The sequence below is a fragment of the Zootoca vivipara genome, chromosome 10 (assembly GCF_963506605.1).
Source record: "Zootoca vivipara chromosome 10, rZooViv1.1, whole genome shotgun sequence".
Lineage (NCBI taxonomy): Eukaryota > Metazoa > Chordata > Lepidosauria > Squamata > Lacertidae > Zootoca > Zootoca vivipara.
The window spans coordinates 61,458,935-61,479,211 of record NC_083285.1 but is presented as its reverse complement, the minus strand read 5'-3'; the positions used below and the strand labels follow the sequence as shown (position 1 = coordinate 61,479,211).

Below are 20,277 nucleotides of genomic sequence, written 5' to 3'. Positions count from 1 at the left end.
TTAGAGACAGCAACATATTTACCTAGAAGCACTTATTTTGCTTTTCCTGCCAGGGTGATTTTTGAATTGACAAACCTGCCCTGGTCTTCGTTATTAATAAGAGTGTAATTCCTAGATGCTGTCGGACTACAACTTCCATCATTCCTAGCCAGCTTGGCCAGTGGTCAGATATTATGGGAGTTGTGGTCCAAGAACAGCTGGGCACCCAAGGTTCAGAAAGGCTGGTGTAAGGCGTTCTCAGTTGTTGTTTTGGATAGGGAAAAAAGGTAGAGGGACTTAAGTAAATGGCGTTTCTGTGTGCTGCTCTGGTTCGCCAGAAGCAGCTTAGTCATGCTGGCCACATGACCCGGAAGCTGTCTGCGGGCAAAACGCCAGCTCTCTCGGTCTATACAGCGAGATGAGCATGCCACCCCAGAGTTGTCTGTGACTGGAGCAAACGGACCTTTACCTAAACAATTTTTTAAAGGAAAAAAGCACTGTCTAGGTGTATACCTTAAAACCGGGGTGGGAAAATTCAAGGCCAGACACAGCCCTCCAGGTCTTCTTAGCAGGGGCTAAGTGTGGACCCCACACTGTGTGTGCCCCAACATCATTGTGGAAATGTAATGACGTCGTGATGTGGCGTGAGATACAGAAGGAAATGTGCCCCCCCCCCCGGCTGGAACATTCCCTAACCCTGTACAGGAATCCTGTGATGTGTAAACAAATGCTGGCAAGTCTGCAAAGCTTTGTAGTGCTGGAAAGTGGGTAAGAAAGTAATTGCCCAGTTATTAAATTTCTATGCCCCGCTTCTTCTGAGGACCACAGAGCAGTTCACAAAAATGAAGATTCAAAAATACGAAGAGTAAGAAGAAAGATCTTGCTGAATCTGTTTCAGCAGTGGGATAAATGAGCTGTACATCTACAATGAAAGCAGCAATGTCACTATAAGCGAACTACTTTTTCTGTCTCTGAAAAGCTATTGTCTGTCTCCTGCTTTGGAGAGCTTCTCTTTGGCAGCCACAATCCCCTCCCCCTCCCCCCACACACAATGGAAACTCTGACACACTCAATCTGCATCTTTTCATCTGCCTCCAGCTCCTCCTTCTGCACATTCTTCAACTTTTTATCCTGTTCAGATGACGAACAAAAAGGTCACCCAAATCCCAGTCTAGTTGGCCTGTACAACGTTGCGGTTAAGTAGTCCAGGGAGCTCATGACTGCTTGAGGGGTACATAATGAACTCAGAACAAAGGGAGGCAACTATCATGCTTATCCGGGGGGGGGGGGGGGGGGGCTTTGGTTCTGGGATGGAAGAAAATTGGTTAGCTGCTGGAAGAAAGCATGGGTGGAATGGAATGATCTTAGGAAATGAAGGTGAGACAGACCCAAGACAGAGGAATTTTTTTGAAGTTTGCCGTTCAAGATCTAGCTCGCACACACCATCTAAAAATAATGGTCAGGATGAGAGGAATTCCATAGCTAAGGATGGAGAATAAATTTGGTTTGATCTGCATTTTAATGCGAGCCTCCTTAATTCGTATTTCCCAAAACCAAAACGCAGCTTACCCATCAAAACACATGCTTTCATTTTTTTTTATTGCAACTCAGTTCTCCACCCAGACATATGTATAAAAATGCATATATTGTTGAGAGCAAAGCAACAATGCTTGCCCTGTTACCTGAACCAGTGCAGGTGTGGATAGACAGAAAGGCAACTTGTTCTTCCTCCTCACCGATTCCTTCTCTTTTAGTAACTGCTTGTTGGTAAAGTAGATCACTTCCCTCTCAGGCTTAACTTTAGGATCTCCTACCTAGACAGCCTACCTTCCCAGGTTGACGCCGTCACTTCCCTCCACACCATATGCAGAAACTGCCTTCTTGGCCATTGGATCCACTGTTGGTCTTGTCTGCTCACCTGGTTTAGCCAGTCACTCGAAAGCGTTTCCTGGGGTGTGGCCGCTGCCACATGCGGACAACTTCTAGGTGCCCCAGGTGAGAGCTGAGTGCAGGGTGGGGACCAAAGGTGGACAAACTACCTTAGAAGGAGCATGATGTGCCCCCTAAATACACTCCAAATTGTTTATATATAATGTGTGTATAAGGAGAAATGTGCCCTAAAAAAAAAACAAAAAAACTGTTGCGATGCAGACATAGGAGAAACCAAAATAGGCAGATTCATCTATCCCTATCCATAACTAATTATGATATCCAATGAAACGTTGCACTGGCATTGCAGGAACACCAGACCACAATGCCACATGGCAAACCACTTTGCTAGATTTTTAGGTCTACCATTTCGAGGGGGAAAGTAAAAAATTGCATTCTGCAAAGAAAGAGGTACACAGTATGCACACACATCCCCCAAAATTTGGCAGTTTATAAGCTTGACCCAGCCTTTGTCTGAATCAGGGGCAGTAGCGGAGCTTCATGCTGCAGCACCAGGGGGCGGAGAGCAGGCGGGGGCAGGGCTGGCATGCATCCTGGGGGTGTGGCACGCCACCTGCCAGGGTGTGGTGCCCAGTGCGGGTGGGGGGGCAGCCATGATGGCACCCCACCAGGATCAGGATGCTGGGGGCAGTGCTCTCCCCCTGCACTCCTCTTCCTCTGCCAGTGACCAGGGGAAGCCAACATGCTGCCCTCCAGAAATGATAAGGCTATGAGTCCCATCATTCCTGGCCACTGAGCATCCTGGCTGAGGCTGATGGGAGTTGTAGTCCAGCGGCACCTGCAGGCTGCCATGTTGGCTGCATTAAGTAGACAGGGGGTTCTGCTCTGGCTTCTGTCTGTGCTGCCAACGGATTGCCTTCGCCTCTCACTTGGCAGGAGCCTGGCCTGCAGACAGCCAGTTGGCAGCTGAAGCGGTCAAGCTTCCCAGGGTCCCTTTAACCAGCACCTACTATAAAGGGAAGTCCTTGTTTACAAACCTGAAGGCCCTGATGGTAGTGAGGCCTTCCGCCGTCTCTGAAAAGTGGCAGAGGAGAGGCAGCTGGGTGCTGTCATCAAGTTCCTGAAGGTCCCTGTCACCAGTCGAAAGAAGGAGGTGTGTAAATAGCGAAGAACAGATTGTGGAAATTGAAACGGAAAACACAAAATGAAAGAGCAGCAGCAAATGGCAAACAACCTCACTCTTTTAAAGCAGGAACCCTGTTTCAACCTGAGGGCCACAATTTGTCCTGGGCAACCTCCCAGGGGGCACAAACCAAGGGTGCATATGCCCCAAAATGGGTGTGGCCAGACACATGCCACTCCCCATTCAGGAAAGAGAGATGCTTCCATTCAAGGACACCTTCCAGCCGGGTGAAGTCACTAGAGGGGCACATAGAGCAGGGTCAGTGAATTATGGGGCTGGAAAGGGTGGGTGGGTGGGCTGGGTATAGGATCCTGACGGCTGGGTAGAGAGGTCCAGAGGGCCACATTCAGTCCTTGGTCCTGTGGTTTTCCACCCTTGATTTAAAACTTGCTTTTGCTTAATTGGTGGCAGCTACAAAGCATCGGAATGATGATGGAAAACATCAATAGCTATGGAGTTAGACTATATTTGGGGTGGTTGTTTGTTTTTGTTTTAAACCTACTTGGATGCAACTCTGAAGTATTTCTGGATGAAATAGAAGGCTATCCCCAGGGGCACGAGTGCGACCACGAACCACGGCGTGGCATACGAAATTATTCCGATGGCAGACAGGCAGAGCAACGTGGACCGTGAGAGGGATTCCAGAGTCGGGGGAATGTGCTGCACCAAAGATAATTTGCAAGCGTTAGATTAGGCCAACATCCACTAAAGGTTCATTTGTTCACTATTTTATTCATAGCATTCTTCCTCCATAGAACTTGAGGTGGCCTGCTTCTTCATCTATTTTGACCCTAACAATGCTGCCTTTAGGTAAAAACTCCCAAGGTGGCATAAAATACAACCACAAGATTCTGCTAAGCCAGGCATCCCCAAACTCAGCCCTCCAGATGTTTTGGGACTACAACGCCCACCATCCCTAACTAACAGGACCAATGGTCAGGGATGGTGGGAATTGTAGTTCAAAAACATCTGGAGGGCCGAGTTTGTGGGTGCCTGCGCTACACTCTTCTAACCAAACACTGGCCTCATTACCTATCGTAACATCTGGCGTCTTCAGATTTGGGGACACAGGACCTCAAAAGACTGGATAGCACACTTGGTTAGAGTGTGGTACTGACAAGTGCCAAGGTTGTAGGCTTGGATCCCCATAAAGGACAGATGCATATTCTTGCATTACAGGGAGTTGAACTAGGTGATCTTCAAGGTCCCTTCCAACTCTATGATTCTACAAGAAAACTCTCTTACTGTTTGTGCATGCATTTCCATTTTCACTATCCTCCTGTTTTCACCCCCTATTTATCTGGCAGCAAGTCCCACAGGTAACAGCTGCAGTGAGGAGTTCCCCCATCAGGAACCACCTAGCACAGCCATGGCGCTTGCTGTCACTGCCCATTAGCTGAGCCTCACTTTGATAGCTTGCAGGTGCGGTCTGAACCCAGACCTGTGAATGGACTTGGAAGGGGTTTGCTGCCACGGCCCCCTTTGAACTTTTGACAAATGCCAGTCGTCTCTGGTCCCACATATTTTGGCCTGTGGGGGTGGGGGAATAAAGGCTCTGGACCACCTGGCGAGATCAATGAGCTTACCTGATCGATGATATTTGTGTCGGCAGAAAAGCGGTTGAGAATCAGCCCCAAGGGTGTTGTGTCAAAGAATCTATCAGATGACAAAAATATATAAATGAGGAAGAAGAAGAAGAAGAAGAAGAAGAAGAAGAAGAAGAAGAAGAAGAAGAAGAAGAAGAAGAAGAAGAAGAAGAAGAAGAGAGGTGGAGGAGGAGGAGGAGGAGGAGGAGGAGGAGGAGGAGGAGGAGGAGGAGGAGGAGGAGGAGGAGGAGGAAATCAGTGCTCATATTCTTCTGCTTCCTGAATTATGCCCACATAAAGTACTAGGCGATCCAAGCTGGACTCTCTGGCAACAGAACTCAAGGCACCTTGACCCAAATACCATCATGGCAGCTTTGAGGCTGAGTGCGCTTAGGGCCTGATCTCCACTGAGCTGCAGAGCCACCTACGTAATGGCGAGAGTGAGTACTGCAGCTCATCAGCCTAGCCAGACCAGGTGACTTGAGGAGCCAATAGGAGCCTGCCTGGCTCTATAAAATTACTGCTCCAAGCGCAGTTCTTCAGTCTGAGAAAACACCTTTTTGTGAGGAGTTGCTGAAAAGCCTCACCTCTTTACCAACTTGATTACAAGCCTCACACAAGCCCTATGTTATCTGCCTCTGGGTCCTAAAGGTGACCTGTTTCATTTTCACCGCACCTGATTGGTCCAAGGATGATCTTGTTGAGGAGATCGTGGTGAAGGTTCTTAGCTGCTGTCAGGCCCATCCATTCGACAGTCAAAGACGTGACCAGGCAAAGGACAATCCCTGCCCCACTAAGGATGCTGAACACAGCCACGTAGCAAGTCTATTAAAACAAGGGCAGGAAGAAGACCGGTTTCTCATCCTGAGAAGTAGGGTTTGCATTGAAGTAGAGTGTGCAATTTGGTATGCATTGAAAGCAGAATCTATCAAATCTATCGATTGCACACTTTCCAAAACAATATGTCAACTGAAAGGGAGCTATCTTTTGAAATTCACAATGGTCTGAATTTTTCGACGTAGTACACCAACCAAACACAGTTTGCAAAAAAAGAAGAAGCATAAATTAGGGGGAAATTGCTTGCAGAAATGTGCACATTATTCAAAACTGCATATTAACATGTTTTATTATTAAAATAATACAATAACATTATAATTATAAATTTGCACTAAAATCCTCATGAATTTTCAGGAAGGTTTGTTTAAAAATAATAATGTGCAAATTGCTGCAAAATGCAGAAACATGATGTTAAGAATGGAAAAATGAGAAACTAAGAGAATCAACAATGACAGAGCCTTCCGCCCCTACTGGGAAACAACTTGATTTTCCTTTTATAATGAAAAAACCCTCAAAGACATGCTTAATTTTGCGGTGCAGTCCAGCTGGTGGGTCATAGTTCCATAGACTTCTGTTTTAGGACACTGTGCACTTCCTATTCAAATTAATTGAATGTTTTTATAGCACTTTGGGGGGAAAGAACGAATTTTTCTGGTCTCCTGTGTGTGCCTGTGGGAATACTGCTGAGATATAAAACTAGATCAGATTACTGCTGAAATTACCTTAGAAGGAATGTCTCTAAGCAGTGGGGTAATAGAAGGGTACAAAGCAAGAAGGATATACCAGTCCAGAAGTGAGCCCCAAGTGTGTCATTTTGCTCCAGGGATGGGGAACCTTAGTCCTAGGCAGGGCTGGCCCTATGGCCAGGCTGGGTGGCGCAGGGCGCCAGGGCGCCTGACCGCCAGGGGGGCACCGCGGAGCTGCGCCCGCCCGCCCACGCAGCTCCGGCCGCCCGCCGCACTGGGAAACAGGGCAGGGCGGGGGTGCCGGAGGGATCCATCGCGCCAGGGCGCCAAATATACTTAAGACGGCCCTGGTCCTAGGGGCTGAATTTAGCACTGTGTCTTTCTATCTCGCCCTCAGGACTCTCCATAGGCTGTAACCCTCTTATCAGACATACTCCTTCTCCAAAAAAAGGCTTTGTACATCCATGTCTAATCTTGCCCCCCCTTTCCAAAAATGTATTTATTGGTGTGTTTTTCTTTTTGTAAATCCACCAAAGGACAAAATAAAATAAAATTGGGGGTTGTGTGGTTTTCTCAGGATGGTGGAGGGCCTGTGTGCTGTGCCCATTGGTGGAGAAAATGCTCTGCGGGTGGGAAGAGGGACAAAAATGGGGGGGGGAGTGAGAAATGTCCCTATTTTCATCTCAGGAATTTTGGAGGGTATGCCTCCTTCCCAAATCTAGGCTTGGGGAAGAAGGCTGACCCTGTCAGAGCCCTAATGCCTCCTTGACCAGCCCTCAGGCCATGCATTGGACCACCCTGCATGTTGTTGCTGTTTATCAACCATAAACCGCTTTAACCTCTACATGTCGGCCTACCTTTCTGGCTGGCTCCTCCGTGGAACACAATGCCTTGCCGTTGTTGGTCATCGATGTCCACTGCGCCAACCAGTAATCAATGGCAACGATGACCGAGTGCTTCAGCAGCTTTGAGAAGATCATCAGGGAGAGTAAGAGAAACCCTCCCGAGGTGAGGTACTGCCAGCAGGTTTTCCAGGGCATCTTTGTCCTTAGTCTCATGACGGTTGACATGTTGTCATCGTCTTCCTCCTCCTCCTCTTCCTCTGCTAGGTCACAAATTTAATTTAGTCAGTTCCGTCTGGTGTATGTATCTCAGGTGCAAGTGGGACGGTCCACATTGTATCTGAACAGGCCTGATTCACACTTCCTGCACTAAAAACATGGATGAGATTGTGCCTGCTCTTCAGATTTTGCACTTCCCTGGATTTTATGATACAGGCTTTGACTGGAAAAAGTACCCAAAATGTGTAATAAAGAAATGAATTACACATTTTAGGGTAGAATATGTTTAGAAACATAGACACTGAGATGAAATAAGTATTTAAATACAGTGGTACCTCTACTTACGAATAACTCTACTTACGAATGTTTCTACTTACGAATGGAGCTCCATCTGCCATCTTGGATGTGGTTTAGATAGGATTTTTTCTACTTATGAATTTTTAGATAGGATCTTTTCTACTTATGAATTTTTTCTCCCAATGCATTCCTATGGGATTCAACTTACAATTTTTTCTACTTACAAATGTGTGTTTGGAACGCATTAAATTCGTAAGTAGAGGTACCACTGTATGTATTTTGTGAACAAATGCATAATTAAATACATATTTTCATGGAGTTATATGTGTGTGTGTAAAAATAACAGATTTATATTAATCATATTATTCATTGCTGTTATTTCAACTATCCCAGCATCAACCAAAATATATATTTACAATAAAATATACCAGAAATGGTAATGTACAAAAGGTTAAAAGAAGAAGAGAATATTAGAATACATAAGGTTAACGGAACTAATACATAGCTGCCAAGTTATCCCTTTTTTTGAGGGAAATTCCCTTATGCTGAATAGGCTTCCTCGTGAGAAAAGGGAAAACTTGGCAGCTATGAACTAATACATTTAAATCATCCAGCTAAAATTTTGCAATTCACTCAATTTAAGATTTCTCAGCTTTTGGGCAGCCCCAAAATCCTCACATATCTGTCACAAATGTGCCAGAATCAGACAACGAATATGTGGTTTCTCCTTGATCACGACCATCAGGTATCTTACTTAACAAATTCAGAATGAACTTTGCAACTTTGCCCTTGGTTCAGAATGCAAAGAGCAGAATAAAAATATTTTACTGCTCAAGCACCATATATACAGGGAAGCTATTCTACTGATATATTGCTATAACATTCCTCTAAATAAAGTGAAGGAATAGTATGGAATTGCAAAGCCAGAAATGCTTTTCTAAACAAACCAACTGATAAATCACGTAGATAATTCTCAACTCCATGTGTTAATTTAAGGAAACACAATCATGGAGAGGAAAATTATTCATTGAATTCATTCACTGAATTCTTCTTCTTCTTCTCTCTCTTTTTAAGCAAAGGAACAAAAAATAAATACAGAGTATATCATTACCTTCATCTTCATCTTCCAGCTGAGCTTTCGATTCTCTTGGGTACATAGCTCTTCGGAGAGTCTTCCTTTCCAGGGTGGTCTGGTCAGCTTCCATATCCTACGACCAAGATTTCAAAAATGAAACTTCTGCAAGGACTACTTAGGCGAGGCGTGGGAAGCTTCAGGTTTGGGAGCCAAATGCAACTTTCCAGGCCTTTCTAACCACACCGGACTAGGCTCACTGCCCCTGCTACTGCATGTCCTCTTTTAAGTGCTTTTGGCTGGTTGGAATGTGCCCTTGAAATGGGATGGCGCTTCTTATTTGTTTGCCTGCATGGAGGGTGGAGAGAACCATAGAACTGAAGGGTTGGAAGGGGACTCCAAGGATCGTCTAGCCAAATCCCCTTACTTGGAGGCTGGATCTGCTGCTGCTGCTGTGGATCTTCCACCTGAGGTGGAAGTCTCACCTTGCCTTTTAGGTGGGCCAACGCTGGCCAGATCAAAAGAGAGCAGAATGGGCAGCGGTGAAGGGTAGTTGTTCCCCAACAAATGGAGCAAATAAATAACAATTCCGTGAAGGAACGAGGAATGCTGTGTATTCTTACTAGCGGGTGTGCAGCTTGCAGCTAACTCTGGTGCTAAGTGCATTTTAGACTGGATATCTGCATACCTGCCAAGTTCCTCTCTGAAAAATAAAGGACCGGACCGGAAGTAGCATACCGGAAGTAGCGTGGCAGCCATTTTGGAATTGGGCGGAGCATGCTCAGAAGTGACTTTTGATGCTGCTGTGCCCAGTTCCAAAATGGCCGCCGCACCAGAAGTCGCGCTGCAGCCATTTTGGAACTGGGGAGAGCAGCATCAAAAGTCGCTTCTGAGCATGCTCCGCCCAGTTCCAAAATGGCCGCCTCGCCAGAATAAACCGGGGAAAAACAAAAAAATCCGTTTTTTCGGCTGGGGACAGCTGGAAAAACAGGGGTTTCCCAGGGAAAACGGGAGACTTGGCGGCTATGGATATCTGTAGACTCCAATCCGCCCAGATCCTTTGTGAAATGAGGTAGCCAAGAATGGCGAAAACACATCAACCAATCACCTGTTGTCGAATTCCTGAAGTGACATTCTGGGTAGAAATGTTTTCACGTGTGAAGCAAGCACGGATTCCACGTTTGGATGGCAAAAGAGGAAAGGAGTCCTGCTCCCCTTATGGAGATACCACCTGATATGTCAATATGGTGGGCCAAATATGGATCCACGGCTTGCCTTGAATGGAGCTCTGCTGTCTGCGTTACCTTTTCCAGTTCCTGGTCTTGGCGATTCATCAGCGTTTTCCAGTGTTCGTAGAGTTCGACATCTTTAGTTTGGATGTCCTTCAGGGTCCCTTCTCTAAGCACGGTGCCATCCTTCATGGCAATGATCTGAGGAGAAAGAGAAGTAAGGAGCAAGGGCCATAGTTCAATTGGCAAAGCAAATCGTTTACATGCAAATGGTTGCGGGTTCAAACTCTGGCTTCTCCAGGTAGGTCTGGGAGAGACTCTTGCCTGAAACCCTGGAGAGCCACTGCCGGCCAGTGTAGACACAACTGAGCTAGAAGGACCAATGGTCTGACTCATTATAAGGCAGCTTTCTAGGTTCCTGATGATGTGCTTGCTTTGGAAATTCAACAACACAAGGGATGGGTGAGTGTGCAAATTTTAATTTCCCTCAATTTCCCATTTCCCTAATCTTAAGATAACCACATTTCTGCATTAATTTGAGTTTTGTTTTTTAAAAATTCTTATGAAAAACTGTCTGCACGTTGGTGTGCATTTCTCCTAATATACACACGTTATATGCAAATTTCTCTAATATGCACACAGTATTTTGCAACTCATGTCCCCTAGTGTAATGTTTTGTTTTGTACATGCCTTTTTATCCATTCTTTCCTATCAGTCCCTATTTTGGGTGGGGGTGGGGGTGGAGAACGGCACTGCAAAATTTGGAGGTGCATGAATATCGAGGGATGCCTGCCTTTCAGTTTGCACATTGGTTCAGGAAAGGTGAATTAGGCAATATTTTAACTGCACTTCTTCCCCACCTCTCAACAACATATATATAATTTGGTCCTTCAGCAAGTTTCCAATCAGACCCATGCAGAGCCTTAGCACAAAATCAGATATACAGAAAACAGCGTCTGGAAAACAAATTGTGTGTTGCATTGCGTGCTTCCTGCCCCATCTGGACTGCGCTATCGTTGCTGACCTTGATGACCCGGCAATTGCTCTATGATTCCAGACTACCAGGAGATTAGCATGGTCTGCTCATGGGTTACGTGCGAGGACTGGATGTGCTAAATCAGCACACCAGAGCCCTGAGATGACATGGCCTGAAACCAGCATCATTTCTCTTCAACAGATGGTCTTCTTAACCAGTTATCTGTGCGGGAGGATCTCCCCAACCCTGAAAACTTTAAGTGAAGCCAGTGGGTTCATTGGTTACGAGCGTCGGACTAGGACCTAAGTGACCAGAGTTCGAACCGACACTCGGCCATGAAGCTTACTGGGAGACCTTGGACTAGCCATTGCCTCTCAGACAAACCTACCTCACAGGGGTACTGTGGGGATTATATGAGATGGGGGAGAACCACGCATGCCACCTTGAGCTCCTTGAAGGAAAAAGTGGGGTATAAGTGCAATAAATAAATAAGGATGAATTCCAAGCGTCAGACATGCATTCATAAGAGCATGAGAAGAACTTGCTGGATCAGGCAAGTGGCCCATCTAGTCCAGCAGCCTGCTTTCGCAGTGGACACAGGGATCATGTGGTGCTTGGTAGCTTCACAGGGGTCTTCTTCTTCTTCTTCTTCTTCTTCTTCTTCTTCTTCTTCTTCTTCTTCTTCTTCTTCTTCTTTCTTCTTTGGCGATCACTCGTAGCTGAGTAAGATTGTCTTCCATGAACACAGTCTTATCAGTGAGTCCATAAGTGACCATGGAGGCCAATTCTGGATCCACACGTCCTTCAACAGTGGGGACATTGGTTTCCATGTGGGAGTTGATCACGGTGTGGATTTGCCAAGTGTGCCTTCCTCTTAGCACGTTTCTCTCTTACGTCCTGAGTTCGAGCGTCTTCAAAGCCCATGACACCTTTGGTAAAGGCTGTTCTCCAACTGGAGCGCTCACAAGCCAGTGTTTCCCAGTGATCAGTGCTTCTACTACATTTTTTTTAGATTTGCCTTGAGATAGTCTTTAAACCTCTTTTGTTGACCACCAGCATTACGCTTTCCATTTTTAAGTTCGGAATAGAGTACAGTGGTACCTCGGGTTACAGACACTTCAGGTTACAAACTCCAGTAACCCAGAAGTAGTACCTCAGGTTAAGAACTTTACCTCAGGGTGAGAACAGAAATCGTGCAGCGGTGGCAACAGGAGGCCCCATTAGCTAAAGTGGTACCTCAGGTTAAGAACGGTTTCAGGTTAAGAACGGACCTCTGGAACTAACTAAGTTCGTAACCAGAGGTACCACTGTAGTTGCTTTGGAAGACGATAACCAGGCATCTGCACAACATGACCAGTCCAACAAAGTTGATGTTGAAGAATCGTTGCTTCGACACTGGTGATCTTTGCTTCTTCCAGTATACTGGCATTAGTTCGCCTGTCTTCCCAAGTGATGTATAATTTTTCCCCTGGAGATACCATTGATGGAATCTTTCAAGGAGTTGGAGATGGCGTTTATAAGTGGTCCATGTTCCACAAGCGTACAGTAAGGTTGGTAGTACAATAGCTTTGTAAACAAGTATTTTGGTTTCCCTGCGAATGTCCTGGTCCTCAAACACTCTGCACTTCAATCGGGAGAAAGCTGCACTCGCAGAGCTCAGGCAATGCTGGATCTCGGCATCAATGTCGGACCTTGAGATAACTGCCCAGGTAGGAGAAGTGATCAACATTTTCCAGGTAAATGGGTGATGTCAGAGTCTTGATAGGACCTCCAGCGCATACTCAAACTATGGAACTCACTCCCCCGGGGGGCAGTGATGACCACCCACGTGGGTGGCTTTAAAAGAGGATTAGACAAATTCACAGAGGAGACGGCTATCAGTGGCTATTAGCCATGATGGCTATCTTCTACCTCCACAGTTGGAGGCAGCAATGCTTCTGAATACAGTAGTACCTTGGTTTAAGTACACAATTGGTTCCGGAAGTCTGTACTTAACCTGAAGCGTACTTAACCTGAAGCGAACTTTCCCACTGAAAGTAATGGAAAGTAGATGAATCCGTTCCAGACGGTCCGCGGAGTACTTAAACTGAAGTGTACTTAACCTGAAGCGAACTTTCCCATTGAAAGTACAGTCGTACCTCGGGTTACGACCACCTCGGTTTGCGAACAGTTCGGGTTACGAACTGCGCAAACCCGGAAGTGTTTTCGGCGCGCGCGATCGCGTGATCTGCGCATGCGCAAAGCTCAAAAATCGCGCTTTGCGCATGCGCAAAATGGCGGCGCCCATCGCGTTCGGTTTACGAACTATTCGGGTTACGAACTGCAATCCGGAACGGATCGCGTTTGTAACCCGAGGTATTACTGTAATGGAAAGTGGATTAATCCATTCCAGACGGGTCCGCGGAGTATTTAAACTGAAAGTAGTCAAACCGAGTCATACTTAAACTGAGGTATGACTGTACCACTTGCTGGAAACCAGGGGAGGAAAGGGGACTCTTGTGTTCATGTTCTGCTCCCTGGTTTCCCCCAGGTTGGCCACTGTGAAAACAGGATGCTGGACTAGATGGGCCATTGGCCTGATTCAGCAGAGCTATTCTTATATTCTTAGTTTGATACGTAAGAAAATTCAGCAATGGGGTTTTTTTTTAGAAATTCCACAATGCATACCCAATCCGCGTGTGGCAGGTACTGCAATTTATGAGTCACCAATACAAGGGTCCTTTTGTCATCCTTCAGAAACTTCAGGATGCCTTCTTGCATCAGGTGATCACTCAGGTGAATGTCCAAGGCAGAAAATGGGTCATCCTAGAATTAAATATATGAAAAGAGGGCATTTTGAATAATACCTGCAGGTCTCGCTATCCCAACATATCTGAAGAAGTGTGCATGCACACGAAAGCTCATACCAATAACAAACTTAGTTGGTCTCTAAGGTGCTACTGGAAGGATTTTGTTTGTTTGTTTCGACTACGGCAGACCAACATGGCTACCTACCTATATCTACCTCAACACAATGTGCTCTCGGGGAAATCATTTCTTAGGCGAATGTTCACATACTGAGTCAACGATCTCCATTGATTCCTATGGGGAAATTTCTACTACGTTCCTGACCGCAGAATTTTGATGCCCAAATGATGGTAAAACATGGAAAAACAATCTGAAACCTTTCAAAAGGCAAACAAGGAAGGGGGGAGCTCTCTTATTTGTCTAATCCCTCCCCCCTCCCCCGGTTTCTGGCAAAATGGCTGCCGTGGACCAGCAAAACACAAAAAGTAAGGCTTGTCAAAGGTTGATTTAGAACAAACAAACAAACAAAACAGTACTGCATGCAGGTCCAGCTGTTTGGATATCTAAATCCGTGCTGTGTATAGCATGCTTATACACTCCTTGTGAATTTTCGTACAAAAGGCATTTGGACAGCACAACCAATTTTTTTAAAAAATAATAATCTAAAAAATAAAAACCAAACAGAATTTAAACTGAAGAAATATGGAAAAAAGCCTTACCAGGAACACAATGTTGGTGTTTTGGTAGAGAGCCCGAGCGACACAGATTCGTTGGCGCTGACCTCCGCTCAAGTTAATTCCCTAATGGGTACGACAGGCCATGCAAAATTATTTCTCTTGAGTAAGTACCAATGGCATCTGATTTGCCAAAGCCTTGAAATAACCAGTTTCTAAAATTAACCCCTCACCCACAAAAACACCTTCAAATTTATGTAATGATGTGTTACATTAAATATTAGGGCTGTTGGTTGCCAAACCTAGACAACAGCTAAGATAGAAAGTGCATCTCAGAAATCAAATAGGGAAGAAAGTATCCCAAAATTACTTGTAAGCTGCAAATGCCCTCTTTTATGAAGGCAGATGACAGAATGTTTTTCTTATGTGGACCTGAACAAAATAAAGCCAACATCCATACAGGTAAAATCTCAAAACAGAAAAATAAATTAAAGTGGATTGTAATACATAAAAGTTATAAAATATCAGTCATGTTTAAAACAAGTCTAAAATAAGATATAAAACTTGATACCTTAAAATATGAAAGTTAAAAGTGAGTTAAAATAATTGACAACAACAATGTCAGATTATGCTATTATTATTATTAAAATTATAGATTAATAATGGTAATGTATGAGAATAGCAACCAGACAAGGATAGGTTCAACCTGGGGAGATTTCCTTTCTGCATTTTTGCAGCCAGAAAGATATATCTAGCCATAGTCACTGTTAATAATTTGTTTGAATCTGTCCATAGGTAGGCCAGATACCATTCACAAGTCCTACCTGGAAATTTTGAGACAAAATATGTCACTAATCTGATTCAGTTCTCTGAGTAGAAATTACAGGCAAAAGGCACATGAGCCAAAGATTGTATATGTAAACTTTTAAGGGGTACCCTCAAATTGTCCAATCCAGCAGAGGGCAAGCAATTAAACCTAGCTTTAGTGAAAACCCAAAACAATTTTTGAGAATGGTTAAATTCTCCAAGTATCTAGCATGGCTTCCTGACATGGGGGCAAAGAAAAACCCCAGATAGATTTGGAGGTAGGGAATCATTCAGGCAAAGGATCCACAGAATACCAAATATCAATGTCCTTAATCCAGCAAGCAATAGTGGATTTCACCTGACGATTGCCCAGGGTAGGCCAAGGGGTTTATGGAAAAACTTAGAAATTGTAATTTGCTGATAAGGCTTTTGAGGTTTTGAATGTTGTTGAGGGCACCTGCCAGTGAACGTTTCCCCGGGTAAAGACCTCAGACAGGGCCGGCCGTAGCATTTGGCAAAGTGAGGCAGCAAAATAGGGGTGTCCTGAAAAGGCAACACATTGCTGGTTACTTAATATATTATTGTAATCAATTTTACTGCCGAGGATTAGGAAAGGCATGTGTGGGACTTCCTCCTGTCTCGGGTGCCAAAATAACTTGGCTGGCCTTGGATAAAAATGCACTTGGGCTTGAGCCCAGGGGAGAGGGGCGCCATTTGCTGCCCTGCCTCAGGCAGCAACATTTCTTGGGCCCGCCTTTGCCCTGGTAAGACAAAGACATCATGCCCTAATAACTGACAAGGGGGGTTCTTCTGGATTCCTGAGTGTTGTGGGCACTGAGGCGGCTTGTGCTGAAAACCAACTTGTGCTGATGTCATTACTAACAACAGCTGCAATCATGGATCCACTTGAACATGGATCCCCCCGTGCGCGCCCCCCCAAGCCGAGCCCCGTGGCCGCCGCCCGGTAAAAAGCCTCACTTGGCCTCGCCGTGGCTCCGGCTGGCTTGCACACACTCATTTCCTGCTGGGCAGAGCCATGGAGGTGAGGGCTCCCTGGCCTGCCCTTCGCCTCCGCAGCTCTGCCCTTCAGGAAGTGAGGAGCAAGCCAACCCCGCCACACCGAGCAGGTGAGCAAGACAGGCGGCGGCTGCCACCCACCGCGCCAAGCGAGGCTTTTTAAGGGAGGCTGGAGGCTGGCAGGGAGAAGTGTCCCCTCCCCGCCAGCCTCTAGCTCTGTTTGGGGGGGCAGCACCGGCACCCCACCCCGTAGCGTGCATGCACAGCGTTGCTACGTAGTGATGCTGTGCATGCGTACTATGTGGCGGCGCTTCGTTCGCCCGTGACCGAGAGCATAAGCACAAGTTCCTCATGCTTGGTTTACCCTTTCTCCAATTTCGGTCTGATCTCCAAATGGCAATAGATCGATGTCAGGCTGCAGAGAACACGCATCTGTGACAGCTTTGTACCTGTTGAAGGAATAGAAGAAACTTGATGCACACAGAGGGATCTCTGGGCAGGGCCAGTGCAAAGACAGGAAGCTGATTTAAACTAAATTATATCATTGTGTCCATCGAGCTTCATACTGTCTGTGCTGAACGGCAGCAGGATTTCAGGCAAGATCTCTCCTAGCTGTACCTGGAAATGCTGGGGACTGAACCTGGAGCCTTCTGTATGCAGAGCATTTCCTCTTCCACTGAGCCATGAGGCAATGGGGAAAGTTCATGACAGACACTAGCAGGAGAAGAGCTAATAGCAATTTTATTCATCTTGTTTTCGTGGCTTGTGCTTGACTTAGGTCTGGACTTAGGTCTGGATTTTACTCCAAGGCAAAGAAGCTCCCAGACTGTCGTCAGGTGATTGACATAGGTGAGCGACTCTGGGGTTTGTGTGCAAACCAGGAGCTGGTCCATTGCCTGTATACAGTTCCCCACTCCTTGCAATATAAGTGCAAAGGTTCGAATTATGGGTTCTCTCTATAAGATGCATGATCTCAACATCACAATTCGTGAGACAACAGGGAAGACTGAGCTGGAGGTGGGAGGGATACCTTTTTTTGCTGCTGTTAGTCATTTCACGCACAGCTTTATTGTGTTCCATAGACCCAAAATATACTGTACAACAATAGTATATCGTCATTTCAGTGGCACTGGGATGGGAAGATTTCCTGGTGCATTGCACCCATCCTCCAAATTAGCAGTTGCTATTCTCCAACTAAAAATCCCCGTTGGGAATCTTTATGGCTTTGCTCCTCCATCTCTTGCAAAGAGCAGGAAGAAGTGTGGCTGTTAGAAGCATTATTCTCTTACCTCTGTTTATTAAATGGACTGCCAAAGGTGATGTTTTCCTCCACCGTAGCATTGAGGAGCCAGGGCTTCTGGGCTGCATAAGCCACAGAGTATCGGTTCCTGGTGGGAGAGGTGAGCGCGTTAGGAGCAGTGGGCAGTCAGAGCTTCTCCCGCACATGGTTTACAGCAAATTGGTAAGAGGCAAAGATGCACGCAAGAGGAAAGCAGCTGTTATAACAAGAGTGAAAGGAGGGGGAGTTGTTTTGTTTTAAGGAGAAGGTTACGTTAAAGGAGCACCCATTCCCTGCCACTGCTTTTTGTTCCCATGATGAACTCCAAGTAAAAAATGTGTACCACGTGTGCCCTATTTAACTGGCCACTCTGACGCTGGGCTCTCCAATGAACATGCACCCAATCAATGTGTTCTTTACAAGCAGGGTCCAGAATGATTTCAAATTGGGAGACAACGTGTTGAGATTCCTGCATTGCAAGGAGATTGGAGGAGATGGCCCTTGGGATCCCTTCCAACTCTGCAGTTCTATGAATCTATCAAGTTGAACTCCGGCTGCATAGATTCCACCATCTATGCATATACATCAGGTTCCATAGAATTGCACATATGTTGGAGCATGCACAGGAGGCTACTCAAAGACAGAAGCTCTCGATGGTTCCTTTGCAAACCCCAGCCATTGGTGGCCACTTCCGCGTTGGCCTTAGCAGATACCTAAGCGTGATAACTGCCGAAAGAAAGCTGAGCATGCTGGGCTGCAGAAGAGAAATGCAAAACAGAGCGGGCAGGATGCCTTGCTCGAATGGCTGGTTGGAACCGTGTACAGGAACACTCCTGTTAGGAGGGAGAATATACTGTAACGTTTTGTTGCAGGTCCCACCTGTAACATTAATGTTCCATCCTTCTTTGATGATAGATCTCAAGGCTCTGTACACAGGATTCCCAGGTGGTAAATAAAGGTAAAGGTAAATGACCCCCGGGTGGTTAAGTCCAGTCAAAGGTGACTATGGGGTGCAGCGCTCATCTCACTTTTCAGGCCGAGGGAGCCGGCGTTTATCCAGACAGCTTTCCGTATCATGTGGCCAGCATGTCTAAACCGCTTCTGGTGCAACAGAACACCGTGATGGAAGCCAGAGTGCACGAAAACACTGTTTACCTTCCCGTCGCAGCAGTATCTATTTCTCTACTTGCACTAGTGTGCTTCTGAACTGCTAGGTTGGCAGGAGCTGGGACAGAGCAATGGGAGCTCACTCCGTTGGAGGGACCAGCAAGCCCAAGAAGCTCAGTGGTTTAGACCACAGTGCCACCCATGTCCCCAACCTTTCCTTCCAGGTACATACTGAAGAAGAAAATCTGCATGGTTTGCAAGCTGCCTTTTGGATTAGCTTATCTCCAATTATTGACCTCATGGAGCAGGGACAGTCAACGTTGTGCCCTCCATATGTTGTTGGACTACGACTGTAGTCGCTGACCAATAGCCTTAGGCAGCATGGCCAAAAGTCAGAGATGATGGGATTTGTAGTCCAGCAACATCTGGAGGGCATCACGTGGACTACCTCTGTCATAGAGGAACCCTTGATAAGCTTCAAAGGAACCCAAGATGGTGCAAATGGCAGTTTGGAAAACTCCTGATGTATCATAGCATTTAACGATGAGCATATAATAGTATTTAATATTTGACAGTATTTAACAGCTTGCATGCGTTTAAAAATATCTGTCAGGATTTGATGGGTGACATGCTTTGGTATTAGTATCTGCCAGCGTTCTAATTAGTTGCATCCAAAAGAGATTAGTATTTGACATTTGACAACTTAGGTGATTTCCTCTCCGGTCCAAATCAATACTATCAAATTAAGCCACTGTGTCTACAGCATTTGAATGTTGCAGTTAAAATGCCACATTCAAAACACAAGTACAAATTCAAATCTTGAATTCAAAATTTCTCATTCAAAATATGTATAACAACTATGGGAAACGCATTAAAAAATTGCAGGCGTTTGTGTGTGTGTGTGTTGTTGTTGTTTTTAAAAAAACGCTGCTACGTTCCATCACAATACGTTTTCCACAAGCTTCACCTGCAGTTTGATAAAAGAGATATGGGTGCTGTGAAATACTGAGTGTTAGTTAGAAGCATTTAATGTAAACTTAGCAAGTTTCCACATTACAGGAGTTTAGAAGGCACAAAAATGTGTTGGACGGTGTTAATTTCCCTTAAGTTATCAGGTATCTGATAACACAGTGGTTCCCAATTGCTGCCACAAGAGCTACTGGTAGAAGCTGAAATGAAAATTCTTCTTAGTTCATAGTGAATGTCTGTGGAATCCCATGAGGTCTGCTCAGAAGCAAGTCTAGTTGAGTTCAATGGAACTTACTTTCTGGTCATTTGATATAGGGTTGCTGCCTGATTCACTGAAACTTGGGAATGAAACTAGAAGAATCATGAAAGGTTGTTTATGTGAAGAAGGATAAGGAAGAGAGGGCTGGTTTCTATTACATGAAGTCACTGGTTCTTGGAGAGTCTTAGCTGTCCAAACTGGGTCTTAAAATTTCTTGTGGCTCATATTCGGATATTTACTTGACCAGGACATTAAACCCATCCCCCACCCCACCCCAGATTGGGAACCACTGCATTGGAGAAGTTTACTAGTTAATATTCTCTAGCAAAGTGTTGTAATTGGGGGAAGGAAACAAGGCGTTGGTTGTAGAAAAGGGAGGGATTCAAAAAGAAGAAGAAGAAGATTCAAGAATAATACCTCCGGCTTGCTTCAAAAGAAGACTCACTTTCATATACACTGCAAGTTATGGTAAACAGTATTTTAGTGGTAGTTGGTGAAAAGATAACAGCAACGAGGTGAGCAAATTTCACATACTTGGGAGAAATATTTGAAAGCAACAAATCAAACTCCTGATGCTGAAGA

General features: G+C 45.5%; 1 protein-coding gene across 6 annotated transcripts in view; it reads right to left on the bottom strand.

The window, feature by feature from the left end:
* The window catches only part of ABCC9 (ATP binding cassette subfamily C member 9), an 85,346-nt gene that overhangs the window by 25,526 nt on the left and 39,543 nt on the right, over positions 1 to 20,277 (bottom strand). For 2 of the 6 annotated variants that reach the window (XM_035127133.2, XM_035127134.2), the window contains exons 19-30: positions 20,113 to 20,151; positions 17,371 to 17,469; positions 16,446 to 16,530; positions 14,303 to 14,383; positions 13,464 to 13,601; positions 9,896 to 10,021; positions 8,631 to 8,727; positions 7,019 to 7,266; positions 5,315 to 5,463; positions 4,639 to 4,708; positions 3,555 to 3,712; positions 2,907 to 2,999 (exon numbers count right to left, since the gene is read on the bottom strand). In XM_035127133.2, the coding sequence (XP_034983024.1) occupies positions 2,907 to 2,999; positions 3,555 to 3,712; positions 4,639 to 4,708; positions 5,315 to 5,463; positions 7,019 to 7,266; positions 8,631 to 8,727; positions 9,896 to 10,021; positions 13,464 to 13,601; positions 14,303 to 14,383; positions 16,446 to 16,530; positions 17,371 to 17,469; positions 20,113 to 20,151 (1,383 nt within the window). The remainder of the gene's footprint in view (positions 1 to 2,906; positions 3,000 to 3,554; positions 3,713 to 4,638; positions 4,709 to 5,314; positions 5,464 to 7,018; positions 7,267 to 8,630; positions 8,728 to 9,895; positions 10,022 to 13,463; positions 13,602 to 14,302; positions 14,384 to 16,445; positions 16,531 to 17,370; positions 17,470 to 20,112; positions 20,152 to 20,277) is intronic. The other 4 variants (XM_035127136.2, XM_035127137.2, XM_035127138.2 and 1 more) reach the window with 3 other exon arrangements.